The 12,271-nt window shown below is 35.2% G+C and overlaps 2 protein-coding genes across 2 annotated transcripts; both read right to left on the bottom strand.

Moving 5' to 3' along the window:
• Positions 1-1,258: 1,258 nt before the first annotated feature.
• On the bottom strand, positions 1,259-6,341 carry LOC131662193 (uncharacterized). Its single transcript, XM_058931908.1, has 8 exons — positions 6,272-6,341; positions 3,637-3,727; positions 3,505-3,559; positions 3,249-3,307; positions 2,938-3,058; positions 2,642-2,851; positions 1,496-1,549; positions 1,259-1,399 (listed from the first exon to the last, which is right to left on the bottom strand). The coding sequence occupies exons 1-8, from the start codon at positions 6,339-6,341 to the stop codon at positions 1,259-1,261; spliced, it is 801 nt and encodes a 266-aa protein (XP_058787891.1).
• A 219-nt stretch (positions 6,342-6,560) lies between these two features.
• Positions 6,561-11,950, bottom strand: LOC131662185 (protein STRUBBELIG-RECEPTOR FAMILY 2). The gene is made up of 16 exons (XM_058931898.1): positions 11,866-11,950; positions 11,061-11,187; positions 10,808-10,879; positions 10,628-10,693; positions 10,475-10,546; positions 10,271-10,342; positions 9,670-9,741; positions 9,466-9,531; positions 9,298-9,363; positions 8,849-9,216; positions 8,219-8,490; positions 7,861-8,126; positions 7,640-7,787; positions 7,248-7,387; positions 7,004-7,160; positions 6,561-6,890 (listed from the first exon to the last, which is right to left on the bottom strand). Exons 1-16 carry the CDS (start codon positions 11,948-11,950, stop codon positions 6,699-6,701), a joined length of 2,241 nt encoding a protein of 746 aa, XP_058787881.1. The 3' UTR covers positions 6,561-6,698.
• Between the last annotated feature and the right edge of the window lie 321 nt (positions 11,951-12,271).

Below are 12,271 nucleotides of genomic sequence, written 5' to 3'. Positions count from 1 at the left end.
GGGTCACCAATGTCAGAATACACTGCATTTACGAAACACGAACGATGAAACATTTTGAATCTTAAGGAAGTCATCATATTTGGAATTATAAGGTAACAAATTAAAGCTACCTTGAAGGTGTTGTTCATGAATGGCATCAGGTTCATAAAAGTCATCCGAATCAGAACTGTTATACAATGAGTATTCGTCATCCCAAATATCAGTTCCCTCATCAGAAACGTTAGTAGTATGAGGTAATTGAGGAGTGGCACAAGGGGCCGAACACATAAAAATCCTTGGGATTTTGTTCGTGGGGTTTATGCTGGCAGAGGACTCTCCAATATGATAAGATGGCGGTGTTACAGCATCGTTGAAACGGAAGAACAGGTTAACTCCACTGTTGGCATTGAATCTGGACCTCTTACTGCTTTCATTGTGGTTATTATGTTGTTGAGACGGTATAGTGTGGGCAATATTTGAGTAAAATATTGTTAGGGGTGATCGTGGAAATGGAAGTTGTGTCATAGTGGGAGATATTGAATCATTTCTTGAGCTCGTCGGATGATTTTCTTTGTTTGAATCTATGTTGTAATATTTCCTCTGGTTCAACATTATTTTCCTTCTTTTTCTAGCGAGAAATGCAGTATTTTGATTATCAGGAACATGGTGTTTTTCCATGTCTGCACAGAGGGGTTGAAAAACGGGTAATGCATAAGCAGGGAAGAAGTGTGCAAACTTAGGCAATACAATGGAGATATATCAGAATATAATAATGAAGAACCAGTGTTACTGCAACCGAAATAGATGTTTGCAAATGGAGGGAGATTTGAAAAGTTTACACTTTTTTTTTAAAAAAAATTGAGGGAACTAGTTTAGTGATGTCAAATTGAAGGTTATGGTATTATTTAAAAAAATTTCCTTTTAGTTTACAATAAAGGGAATGAGAAGAGTTTGTTTAACCTACTCCTATAAAACATGAAAGGTATACAAATCAACTAAAAGTCGAAAATCATTGTTTTTTAGTGTCACTATTTCAGCATGCTGCAATGACATGATGTAGGTGGGAAATATTGCATTGGTGCAAGAGATATAGAAGAAACCAAAAGGAAATGTGAGTTTGAGAAAAGCACGTGTCAAGTCAAAACTTTTTTTAATAATACTACATGTAACCCATACTATGTAGGTGTAGGTTTGCATATCAAAAAATGACAGCAAAAAGTCTTGAAACTCACACAAAAAATCACAAACCCACCATTTCAGAACTTGCATGTCAATGACATCATGTTTTGAGCTTTGTTGAAGATAACTCCCCATTGCACAAGTTCTTCATTGTTGTAGATTCACTTGAGCCATCAGGAGCCTGCCTTTTTGCCGTAGGTGTCACTGGTTCGGGGTTGTGTTTGGAAGTAATTTTAAGATCCTGCATAAAAATGAAAAAGTCAAATTTAGATGTATGGAAAAACATATATATAACATAAGAAAACAAATACTTATTAGGTAAGTCAAAAATTAGAACCGTAATAACATCGCACTCATCAACAACACCCCTCTCATCAACACTCTCATTAATCTAAAAACGTAACAAAACACATCATTTTAAGACGACAAAGCAAATAGTGTAACATCCCAATTTTATTATCTATTTATTTAATTAGTTCTATTTGGTGTTTTGCTAATTATTCATGTTATTTAATTATTTAGTATGATATTATTTAATTTGAGTTTTGTGCTAATTGGATTAATTGAACTATTAGTAATATTATCAGATATTAGTTAATGGGCCTAATTTAGTCAGAAAGAATAGATTGTGGGTTAAGCCCATTTATGTAAGAAAGATAGTAAGAAGAGGACAACTAGGATTTTAGAGATAACACAATTTGGGGAAAAGAAGAGAAAGAAGAGAAGAGAGGACAAAGAACAAGAGAAAAGGAATTGTAGATTTCTTGAAGTTAGAAGGAGAAATTCAAGAGGTAAGGGTTTGAATCCAAGTTCTTATAGTTTATATGATTGGGTAATGTATGTGTTTGTGTGATTCTCTACAATCTTTGAAATCCCATGAAAATGTATGAACCCTAATAATTATGTGAGATCAATTGGATTTTAGTGATTTGTTCATGTCCAATGTGTTGTATGGATGAACCATGATTAGGAACATGTTTAGGAACCTTATATGTGTGCTAAATTTTCTTTCAATTGATGTATGGATTGTATATGGGTTAACGGGTGTTGTATGAGGGGATTAGGGACGAAAAATGGTGAAATCTGAGTTTTTACGCAGCCTGGGTCGACCTATGCAGAAGCTGAGTCGACCTAAACAACACAGAAAGCCAAAAATACATTTTTCTTCAGTTTACGTCGACCTAAAGGAGTTTTGAGTCGACCTAAAGGAGTTTGCGTCGACCAGAGAGATGTTTGCGTCGACCTAGGGGTTCAATTTTGAGCAGATTTTGTAAAGACCATAACTTTTGATCCGTAACTCCGTTTTATCCGTAACTGTTGATTTATTTTGAATTATGTGTAACACCCTCGTGAGATGCATGCTTCTTTACTCTGATTTACGCAAATGTATGCCTTATTTGTTTAGTATAGAATTGGGGGTGTTACAAATAGTACATAAGAAAAAATGTATGATACACATGATTTTCGGGTGTCGTCCAAAAACCTGTAATGCAGGTGCGTTAATTGGTTCTGAAATGGATGATATTTCAGATGGCCAGGGGGCTTTCAATTGATTAATAACACCTTCGTCTCGAAGTAACATCACAACAGAAAAATTCTTCCAATCTGGTTGCCACTTAACCTTGAAGGCAATCTCTAAACCCAACATTTTGTCAAGTGCCAGCGGAAATTTAAGAGGATCATTTACTCCCTTCTACAAATGGAGGTAAATATTATAACTCTTAAGGTGTAAGGGACATCTATGTTTGAGAATAAAGTTTGTAAAGTTATTGCAAGTACCTCAATCATTGTGGTGCGCATGTGTGCAGCAGACATGTCTAAGAGCTGCTCGCTTTCTTTGTCCCATAATACAAAGTTGCATTTTGTTCTGCCGTGAACAACATCCACCTCAATTTTATACCTATAAAATGGAAGTTTAAATGGTAAATGCAAGAATAGTATTTGTAAAAAAGTGTTTAACCAAACATGTTGAAAAACATATCAGCGTTTACTTATAAATTGGCGTCTCCGTGCTATGTCCTTTAGGACAAATATAAGGTGGCTTATCTCCCTTCACAGAGCATGGGCATTCATGACATTCCTGATAGTACCAGCCAAACCTCGATGCAATGAGTTTCTGAGTGGTCGCAACAGTAGAGCAAAAAGTTACCTACCAAAAACAACGGATAGAAATATGAAAATATTTTCAACGATTAAAGTAAAGAATCATTGTAAAGAGCATAATAGGTTGTTGTATAAGATTACCTCAGTAAGTTTTATAATATCTGCAAGAGGGAGTACCACTGATTTTGATATCAATTTCTGATATGGAGTTTGTTAAGAACCATATGAGTTTTGGAACCACACTTGAGATTGTGAACTTCGATGGTTAGATAGAGCCTTCATATTTTCCTTTGTTATACTAAAAACCAAAAAACCATTAAAAAGGCTAACAACGTATAATAATATAGAATATCAGAATACAAATATTGTAAACACCTTTTGGCAAAGTTTTTGATTGGTTCCAAATCCTCATTGATTGCGACTTTAGTGACATTGTAAGTGTTGGTAACAGATAGAGGATATTTACCTACATAAAAAAAACATATGAATCATACAATCGGCATATTGCAAATGAACATTAATGCTAAAAACAACTTTATGCTGATGGATTATCAACTGTGACATAAGAAACATAATGAAAAAATATACCACATTCAATGAAAAAATATACCACATAAGGAAAGAGAAAACAAAATGTGAGTTAGGGAAAGAAAGAGACAATAATGGAAGTGTAAACCAAAAAGAAACTTTTGAAATACTTCATTCTTGGGAAGATGCAAAATATATACATCCAACAAAAGAAATGCCTTATTTTCGGTTAGAAAAAAGAGATTTTGGAAAGATTGGTAGGTAGACTTAGAATAGTGGGACCCAGTTGTGTGATAAAAGGCAAAATGAAGACTTCTAATTGGACAAAAACAAAAATGTGTCATAAAAAGTAAAATTTGGACACAAAATAACCCTGAAATTAATAAGTGTAAATTTTCTAACAAAGGGCATACTAGGATTTTCCAGGGACATTTGTTTTCTTATATTATAGATTTACTTTGAGTTGAGTCACTTACGAATGCATGTTATATATTTGATAGAGTTTCAACTAAATCAGCACCTAACACCCTTTAAGAATCCTAGCCAACAAAGTTTTCTTCACTTGAGGATTTGATTTCTTTAAGAATCCTAGCCAACAAAGTTTTCTTCATTTGAGGATTTAATTGAAATTCGAAACCCATCAAGCTAAAATCCTCAATACCATCTGCTCATCCATTTAAACGTAGATGCTCAGTCTTTTTGATTTGAAACCCTCTATTAGAATAATCTCTAGTAGAGTTAGTTATACTAACTAGAGAAAGGTTGTTAAGAAAATTAGTTTGCAAGTTGAGGAAAGCTATTAAATGTGATCATTCTCTTTTTGTCTACAAGCATTAAGGAGTAACATTGTATTCCCTAGTATATATGTTGATGACATTCTATTAACTATTCTATTAATAGGCGGCACCTACATTGATTCATGATCTAATTACCAAGTTACATGATAAATTTGCCTTGAAGAAGCTTGGTGTCATGAAATATTTATTAGGTATAGAAGTTCATTATCAGTCAAATGGCTCCATATTACTCAAGCAATCAAAGTATATCAAGGACCTGCTTGGTAAAGTCAAAATGTCAGGCGCTAATGGAGTAACTACTCCCGTGTTCAATCATTGCAAATTAAGCAAACATGTTATAGATGTGTTACATGACTTGACATGTACAAATTAATAGTAGGAGCTCTACAATAGGTGACCTTCACGCGACTAGACATTGCATTTTGTGTAAACAAAGTATGTCAATTCATGTCTAACTCACTTGAGTCACATTGAAGCTTAGTTAAACGAACACTAAGGTAAGTGGGATAATTACACATGGTTTGCTGCTATCACCTGCTAATCCACTGCACCAAATATCCTTGAGAGCTTATACTAATTCTGATTGGACAAGCGATTCAGACGCTAAGGCTATGTTTGGGAGTTTGGAGGGGAGGGGAGGGGAAGGCTTCTGAAAACGAATTTTTAAAAAAATATAAAAAAAGATTTGACATTTTTTGAAATAATGATTTTGTTTAGAATGATAAATGAGTCATTATCATTATAAAATTTTTAATTTTCAAAATAGTATAACAACCTAAAAGATATTTGGAAAATTTATGTAAGCCCTCCAAAACTCTCATTCAATACAATTTTTGAGTTCCCCCATTTTATGGGGTTTGTGGTGTTATGAATAAAATCAAACTCTCCAAAATCTTCATACCCAAAATCCTTTTATTATTTTCACTCAATTCTTCCTATTTTCCAAAACCCTCCCCTCCCTTCCCCTCCAAACTCCCAAACATAGCCTAAAAGATCCACATTCGGTTCACGTGTATATTCTGACCCCTAATCTAGTTGCATGGAGTTCAAAGAAGCATTTACTTGTAGCACGATCAAGTACATAAGATGAATACCATGCTCTAGCACATACAACTTTAGAACTTGTGGCTGAAATCTCTTCTCTTAGGACTTCACATCAACTATCTCACTCCCACTCTGCTTTGTGATGATCTCAGTGCGGTTTTGTTATCTCACAATCATATTTTGCATGCGCGTACCCAGAATATAGAACTCGACATTCATTTTGTTCGTGAGAGGATAGTAGAAGTTGCACATTCAACATGTGCCTAGACATGCTTACCAAACTACTTCCTACGTCCTTGTCTCCTCTACAATTCCAATCAGTTTGAGGTGGAGTATTAGAGTAATCTCTAGTAGAGTTAGTTATTCTAACTAGAGAAAGGTTGTTAGGTAGTTAAAAAAGTTAGTTAGGGAAGTTGTAACTAACCTACACCACTATATATGCTAAGCATAACTCTCATGTATGAAATATTGAATGAATACAATGCAAGAAGATCTTGCATCCTCTCTTCTTCATAATCTTTCTCATTTCATCCATCCATGCATTCTCATCTAGTATTATCTAATAGTGATCACATCAGTGATGAAGAGTTACTGCTCCGATGGAGGTCGTATGCAAAGGGAGGCGGGTCTCAACCATATACTTGCAAACATTCCCTGTTTCATTACCGTTTGTAACCTATTATTAGCAATGACAAAATACTTTATCGCCATAGACTAATAAAATAACACGGTAACTCACTATAGAGAAATTCCGACTCAGTCATTGAAGATATCAGGCAAAAGAAAGACACTCAATATGTTTTAGGTGAACATTCATGTCATATAATATTTACTCAAATTATTTGGCAAACCCCATTTCAATGGTCCAAAAATAACAGACTTAGTACAATATGAACCTTTTCATTGGGAGAATTCAATCTAATTCCTACACTGGTTGCTTTTGTACTTCCTGACAGAAGGAAATGAGTGAAAAAGAAAGAATAGACATTAACTAAAAGTTCCTACTGTGTTAATGTCAACAAGTTCTCACAAGAGTATATCTTCTATATTACTATGTTAATAGCACATTCATACAGATACATAGCTCATTGATGGTGATGCCATAAAGCGAGATGTGGTTGTACGAAAAGATCTCTCAAGTGGATCAAATTCGGCGCCATCTGCTACACCACCAGCGCTCTTAGACACGCTGAGCTTTTGTATAAAAGATACAAGAGATTCCACTATTTCAGACATTGGAGGCCGGAATTCCTTTACAGGCTGTGTCAAAGATACAATTCATTTGCAAACCCAAGTAAAGGGGATCAATAAATTCATTTTGAAGTACCAAAATAGTAAACAACAGAGAATCATGATTGATATTTAAGTAATACCTGAGTACATAAGGAGATAATATCAGCATAACAAGAAAGAGCCTTTGATGAAAATGTTCTTTTAATTGCTGGATCTACCATTTGCTCCAAACTCTCGCTATCATGAAGCCTTGATGAAGCCCAGTTTGCTAGATATTGCTCTTCCTTTAGCATAAAACTGTGTTGCAAGAATACAGAATCCGTTATTCAACAACTCTGGATGAGGAAACAAATGAAATTGCAGCAAGATGGATCAAAATCCTACCTTTCAAACGGTTTTCTTCCTGATAACAGCTCCAAAAGCAACACCCCAAAGGCAAAGACATCACTCTTTGTGTTGCTAATTCCTGGTTGGCCATGGTCAGGTGAATTGTACCCAGTATCTCTAATAGAAATCTCAGAAGCCTGTTCTTAACAAACCATAGTCAGTGACCCCATATATCTCCATGTATAGTTAGATTATTATCCTATTTCTGATTCATTTTGCAATGGTTACTTTATAATTAGTCAGTAGACAGGGAACCTTTATTATTTTCAGTCAACTATCTCAGACGAAGCTTTCAGTTAGACAAGTGCATTATAATAACAAGAACAAAAGACAAATAACATTATCTTGATTCTGTAACTGTGGCTCAAAAAATTTTATTGCAAAGTTACCCGAATTTTAGCTGTAGTGTTGGTCAGTGGTTTTAAAATAGCCAAGCCACAGTCAGAAACACGAGGAATCAGATTTTCGTCTAGTAAAATATTGGCAGCTTTCAAGTTGCCATGGGAGACAGGAGGGGAGAATGTGGAGTGCAGATAGCTGCAAATATTTTTGTCTGTCACATTTAAGAGTTGAGGCAAGAAACAAATTGAAGTAACAAATTGAAACTTACTCCAGTGCTTGTGCAACACCTAGAGAAATTCGGAGACGAAGGCCCCAGGATAAAGGTTTGTATGCTGCACTGTGTAGAGCATTGTCTAGGGTTAAATTTCTGACATAATCATAGACAAGAAGATGTTGGCCGTGCTCCAAACAGTAGCCTTTAAGCGCAACTATATTGGGGTGTTTCAGCCGGGAAGCTGTACAAACCACATCTAAGAATTTTTCCTCTTCACTGAAAGATAAGCCTGCCATTTGGATGTTCTTCACAGCCAAAACCTTTACAAAAGAAGAAATAAGTTGTAAATTAGAAGCAATATTTTTGAAATCTTAACTAGCTTAACTGTTTAAGAGGTAGCTTAAAATTACACCTTGTTATCTGGTAACTCAGCTCTGTAAACAGAGCCAAGAGAGCCTACTCCCAGAAGGTTGTCTTCGCTGAAGCTGTTAGTAACCAACTGAAGCTCAGCTACTGTGTAAACCTTCGTCCTTTCAGTGAAGTTGTTTCTTTCAGAAAAACTTCTTCTTGATGTTTCCCCCTTTCTTTTATGGTTCTGGGAAGGTAACCGCCTTGGATCCAAAAGGGATGCAGCATTGAAAGGTGGGATTTGCAGCATATCATCTTGTGCCGCATAAGAGACCTCTAATCACCATTAAAAATCAAGAGGTGAAGAAATCATGGATATAGATGGAAATGAATTAACAGAAAAAGTAAATGAAATTGTATCCTGACATATTCACAATGAAGAAATGGATTGAAATTGACATATATATGAAACATTTGAAAGGGGTTGGTGAAATAATTTTGTGAAAATTGGTAATGTATCTCAAAAGGATTCATGCTTAGGTGCATATTTATTTTATACCACTTCACATTCAGCAACTCAGTTTTCATTCCTATCAAGGACCCAAAAGTGTTCAGCTGGTTGTCACAGAAGAAATGTAATTTTAATGTCAAATCTATTTAAGGAATGGACAGATTTTTGAATAAAATGTCTAACCTTTGGCTGCACTGATTGGATGAGAAGGGAATGGATGAGAAGGAAATGAATGAGAAGAAAATGGACTATGGTCGTTGCTTTCGAAGACGAAGTTCTTCAATTTTTGGGTGTGAAATTTATTCATACCGATCGCAATGAAGAGCGCCAATCCTGTTACCAATAATGTTCCCCCACCAACTATAAAAGCTATTCCGCCGGGACCCATTTTTTTCTTCTTGTGTTTTCTTACTTTAGAAGGAGCATAATTCTCGATGGCATTTGCTTGTGTTGTGGGTGGGCGACTAGTATTGTGTTCAACTGGTACAGCATCCAAAGGAAATCCCCAAGGAGGAGTGCCGTCCACTGCATGGAACATATTGCTACCAATCCTAATGGAAAGTACAAGGTAATTTTTGTGTTCATTATTTCAATGTCCAACAATGAAACAGAATGTGATCAAGAGTACTAACCATAAGTTTGGTATGGACTGAAAGTGTTGTGGAAGAATGCCACTAAACAGGTTTTCTTGAATGTTCCTGAAAAAAAACAAAAAAAATTAGAAAATAATGGTAGCGTGTGTAAACATGAAAAATAAATGAGCCGAAGCTCCCCCAAATAAATGAGTAGACATAACCTACAAATAAATGAGCGGAAGATCCCCCAGGTACGTGACTGATCCAGTAAATCTGTTATTCTGCAGGAACCTGCAAAAAGTATCACATTACAGCTACAACTAGCATGACCCTTGATGTAATTATAAAAGTTCTGTCTCAGAATAAGACGACGGATTACAAATCAAGTAAAGGAAACAGGGTGAGGGGAGTATGAACGAAGAAACTTACAATTTCTCAAGGTTCATCAAGGAACCAAATGAACTTGGCAGATCTCCTGTGAAATTATTGTAAGAGAGGTCCCTGAAAAGAAGAAATCGTCCTCTATGACTTGGAAGATTAAGATTTGTACAAAATAATTAAAACATCTACATTTTTCTATTTCACGTTCTCATGACGCACAATCAAATTTTTCATTGTACTATTGTCTAATCAGAATGCTTCCCACAAGCTGACAGATCATTTATTTTCTTTTCCAAAACAGCATCTTTTTCTTGCTTCTCAAGTCTAAACTATCCAATGCATTTCTAACAAAAAGTGATGATTATGTTTGTGCTATCTGGATTTTGGTATGTTTTTATATATTATAGCATAATATATCAACACATACTACTCTTTCCATTATGACTGATAAAAAATTGAGAAGGTTTAGATTGGCTTCAGTTTTTGCTCTTACCTATCCCGAAAATTCAAAAATTAGTAATGCCCAGAAAACACAATTCTATGAAAATGGTTTGGGTTAAGTACCTAACATATCTTACTCATTGGTGAAGTCTTTCATTTATTAGCATTGAAATTCAAAAAGCAAAAGACTCAAGTGAAGAAGACATACATTTCCTTGAGATTATCTAAGCCAGTGAACACATTGCCAATTGGTCCATACAAGAAATTGTGGCTTAAATTCCTGCAAGACAAAAGTGTTAATTTCACTGCCATTTTAAAAACTCAATAACTATATCATGCTCAAAAGCGATAAGAAAATTTGAAGCAGCTCCCCTTTCAAGCTTGGACTAAAATCAATATGAATGTAACTCACAGATGTCTTAGTTCTTTCATGTTTGATAATGAATAAGGGATATTCTGGCTCAAATAGTTGCAAGCCATGTTTCTGCCATAAAGAAGGATCATCGGAAAAAAATCACTGCTATAGATACCGGTAAAATCAAAATCATCAGAAAAGTAGGCTTACATATGTGTGGCATTTGGGGGTAATCCGTATGGTATTTCACCCATTATGCTGTTGGAACTGATATCACTAAAAAACCAGAACGGAATTGAAATTAACCAATCAGAATGGGAAGTAAAACATATCTTGACAATATAGTGAATCAACCATCCAGATAAGAACTTCAAACATAAAATTACTTACAATATCTTCAAACTTTGTAGATTATACAGCGAGGACCCAAGATATCCGGTGAGGTTCAATCCTTGAATTTTGCTGCAGGAGGACAGAGAGAGCAAGTATCAGCTTTGCTAGTTGCATTATCTGACCAGAAAAATCATAACTTTTGAATTGATGTAGTATAGTTAGAGGCTTAGAGCATAGGTTCATTTGAAGTGGTATATTTTTTACGATCACTATTTAAAATCTCGAGTATCAGTAGAATAGGTGCATTTACAGATGTATAACTGAGGAATCAGAACAAGCTACTCCTGTCCAATACTCCTCACAAGGATCACCACCGTTCCATCCGTGCAGCCCTTGAGGGTTGTTTAAGCTCCTGTATAGATCCTGGAGGGCCGCGACTGTTTATAAAAAAGTTGTGAAAGAATTTAGTTTAGTTAGAGCATAAAATTGATATACATGCTTCAAGTGTGTTCTAAAACAAAATTAGTTCAATTTAATTTGAAGTAATTGTCAAGCATGGAAATTTTTTGTTTTTCTCAGGTACAAATCTAACCCTCATAAATACATGAATTTTCTAAATCGATTACATCTTTAATTCATCTTTATATCAATTCAGCATTAAAACAGTAATGTCCTACTTTGCTGCACCCTAGTAATAGAACTACTGACAAAATCAGCTATTTGCTTGCCTACATAAGCACGGACACCGGAAAGCACACTGAAACAGACAAACGTTTTTCCGAGAAGTGTCAGTGCTACATAGGTATGTAATCCTAATAGCATATTGTTCTTCAATGTTATCTTGAAAGTGGATATAATTCAAAGATATCGCAAAACATAACTCTCAATTGCAGCCGCAATACGATGTTTTAGAAACTCTCGCAACGGTATAACAACTGCAATTTCAGCCGCATTTTTCCACAATATCAAGGTTTACTGAACAACTGAAACCGATTGCAATTTAGAAACTATATATTTAATCGATTTTGCATGCAACTAACTATCCAAACGCAAATCTATGAATTTAATCAATTTTCAACTACTGATTTTTCAAGGAAAAAAAAACAAATAGTTACCGTCAAGTGGATTGGTGAATGCCAAGCCGTGAGAAATCAAAATTGCTGAGAACACAACCAAGACCAGATTCACGTAATGAACCATTTTCTTCGTTGTTTTTCGCCAAAAACGAAAAGGAATCAAATAGAATCGATGAAGAAGAAGAGGAAAACGAATTCACGATTACAAAGAGAAATGTAATCTCCGTGAAGTTTTTTCTCTGAGTGTTTCTTGAAGTTTTTGAAAAGTGAAGCTTGATTCGTTATGGGTAGTTGGTTTTGGCGCGAAATGTCTATAGGATGGGTGGAGCAATCACATGCATTCGAGTCTATACAGGAATACGTGCTCCCCAACATTTTGGGATGAGATCAAGGGTGATGATTGCAAGAGTCGAATAAGTGTTACACGATCGTTTTAAGAATCGAA

This window comes from Vicia villosa, linkage group LG1, assembly GCF_029867415.1.
Source record: "Vicia villosa cultivar HV-30 ecotype Madison, WI linkage group LG1, Vvil1.0, whole genome shotgun sequence".
NCBI lineage: Eukaryota > Viridiplantae > Streptophyta > Magnoliopsida > Fabales > Fabaceae > Vicia > Vicia villosa.
Note: the sequence above shows the minus strand (reverse complement) of the source record. Positions and strands in the feature narration are given on the sequence as shown.

Bases quoted from the DNA above. Each gene is read 5' to 3' on its own strand.
- LOC131662193 (XM_058931908.1), bottom strand. From the start codon at position 6,341: ATGGCGATAAAGTATTTTGTCATTGCTAATAATAGGTTACAAACGGTA. The intron at 3,560-3,636 runs GTGTTTACAATA...TTTGGTTTTTAG, and splicing joins ATCAAAAACTTTGCCAAAAG to TATAACAAAGGAAAATATGA. The intron at 1,400-1,495 runs GTTCTAATTTTT...ATTTTTATGCAG, and splicing joins ATGAGTGCGATGTTATTACG to GATCTTAAAATTACTTCCAA.
- LOC131662185 (XM_058931898.1), bottom strand. From the start codon at position 11,950: ATGGTTCATTACGTGAATCTGGTCTTGGTTGTGTTCTCAGCAATTTTG. The intron at 8,127-8,218 runs GTGTAATTTTAA...TCTTTTGTAAAG, and splicing joins CTGAGTTACCAGATAACAAG to GTTTTGGCTGTGAAGAACAT. The intron at 7,788-7,860 runs GTAAGTTTCAAT...AAATATTTGCAG, and splicing joins GGTGTTGCACAAGCACTGGA to CTATCTGCACTCCACATTCT.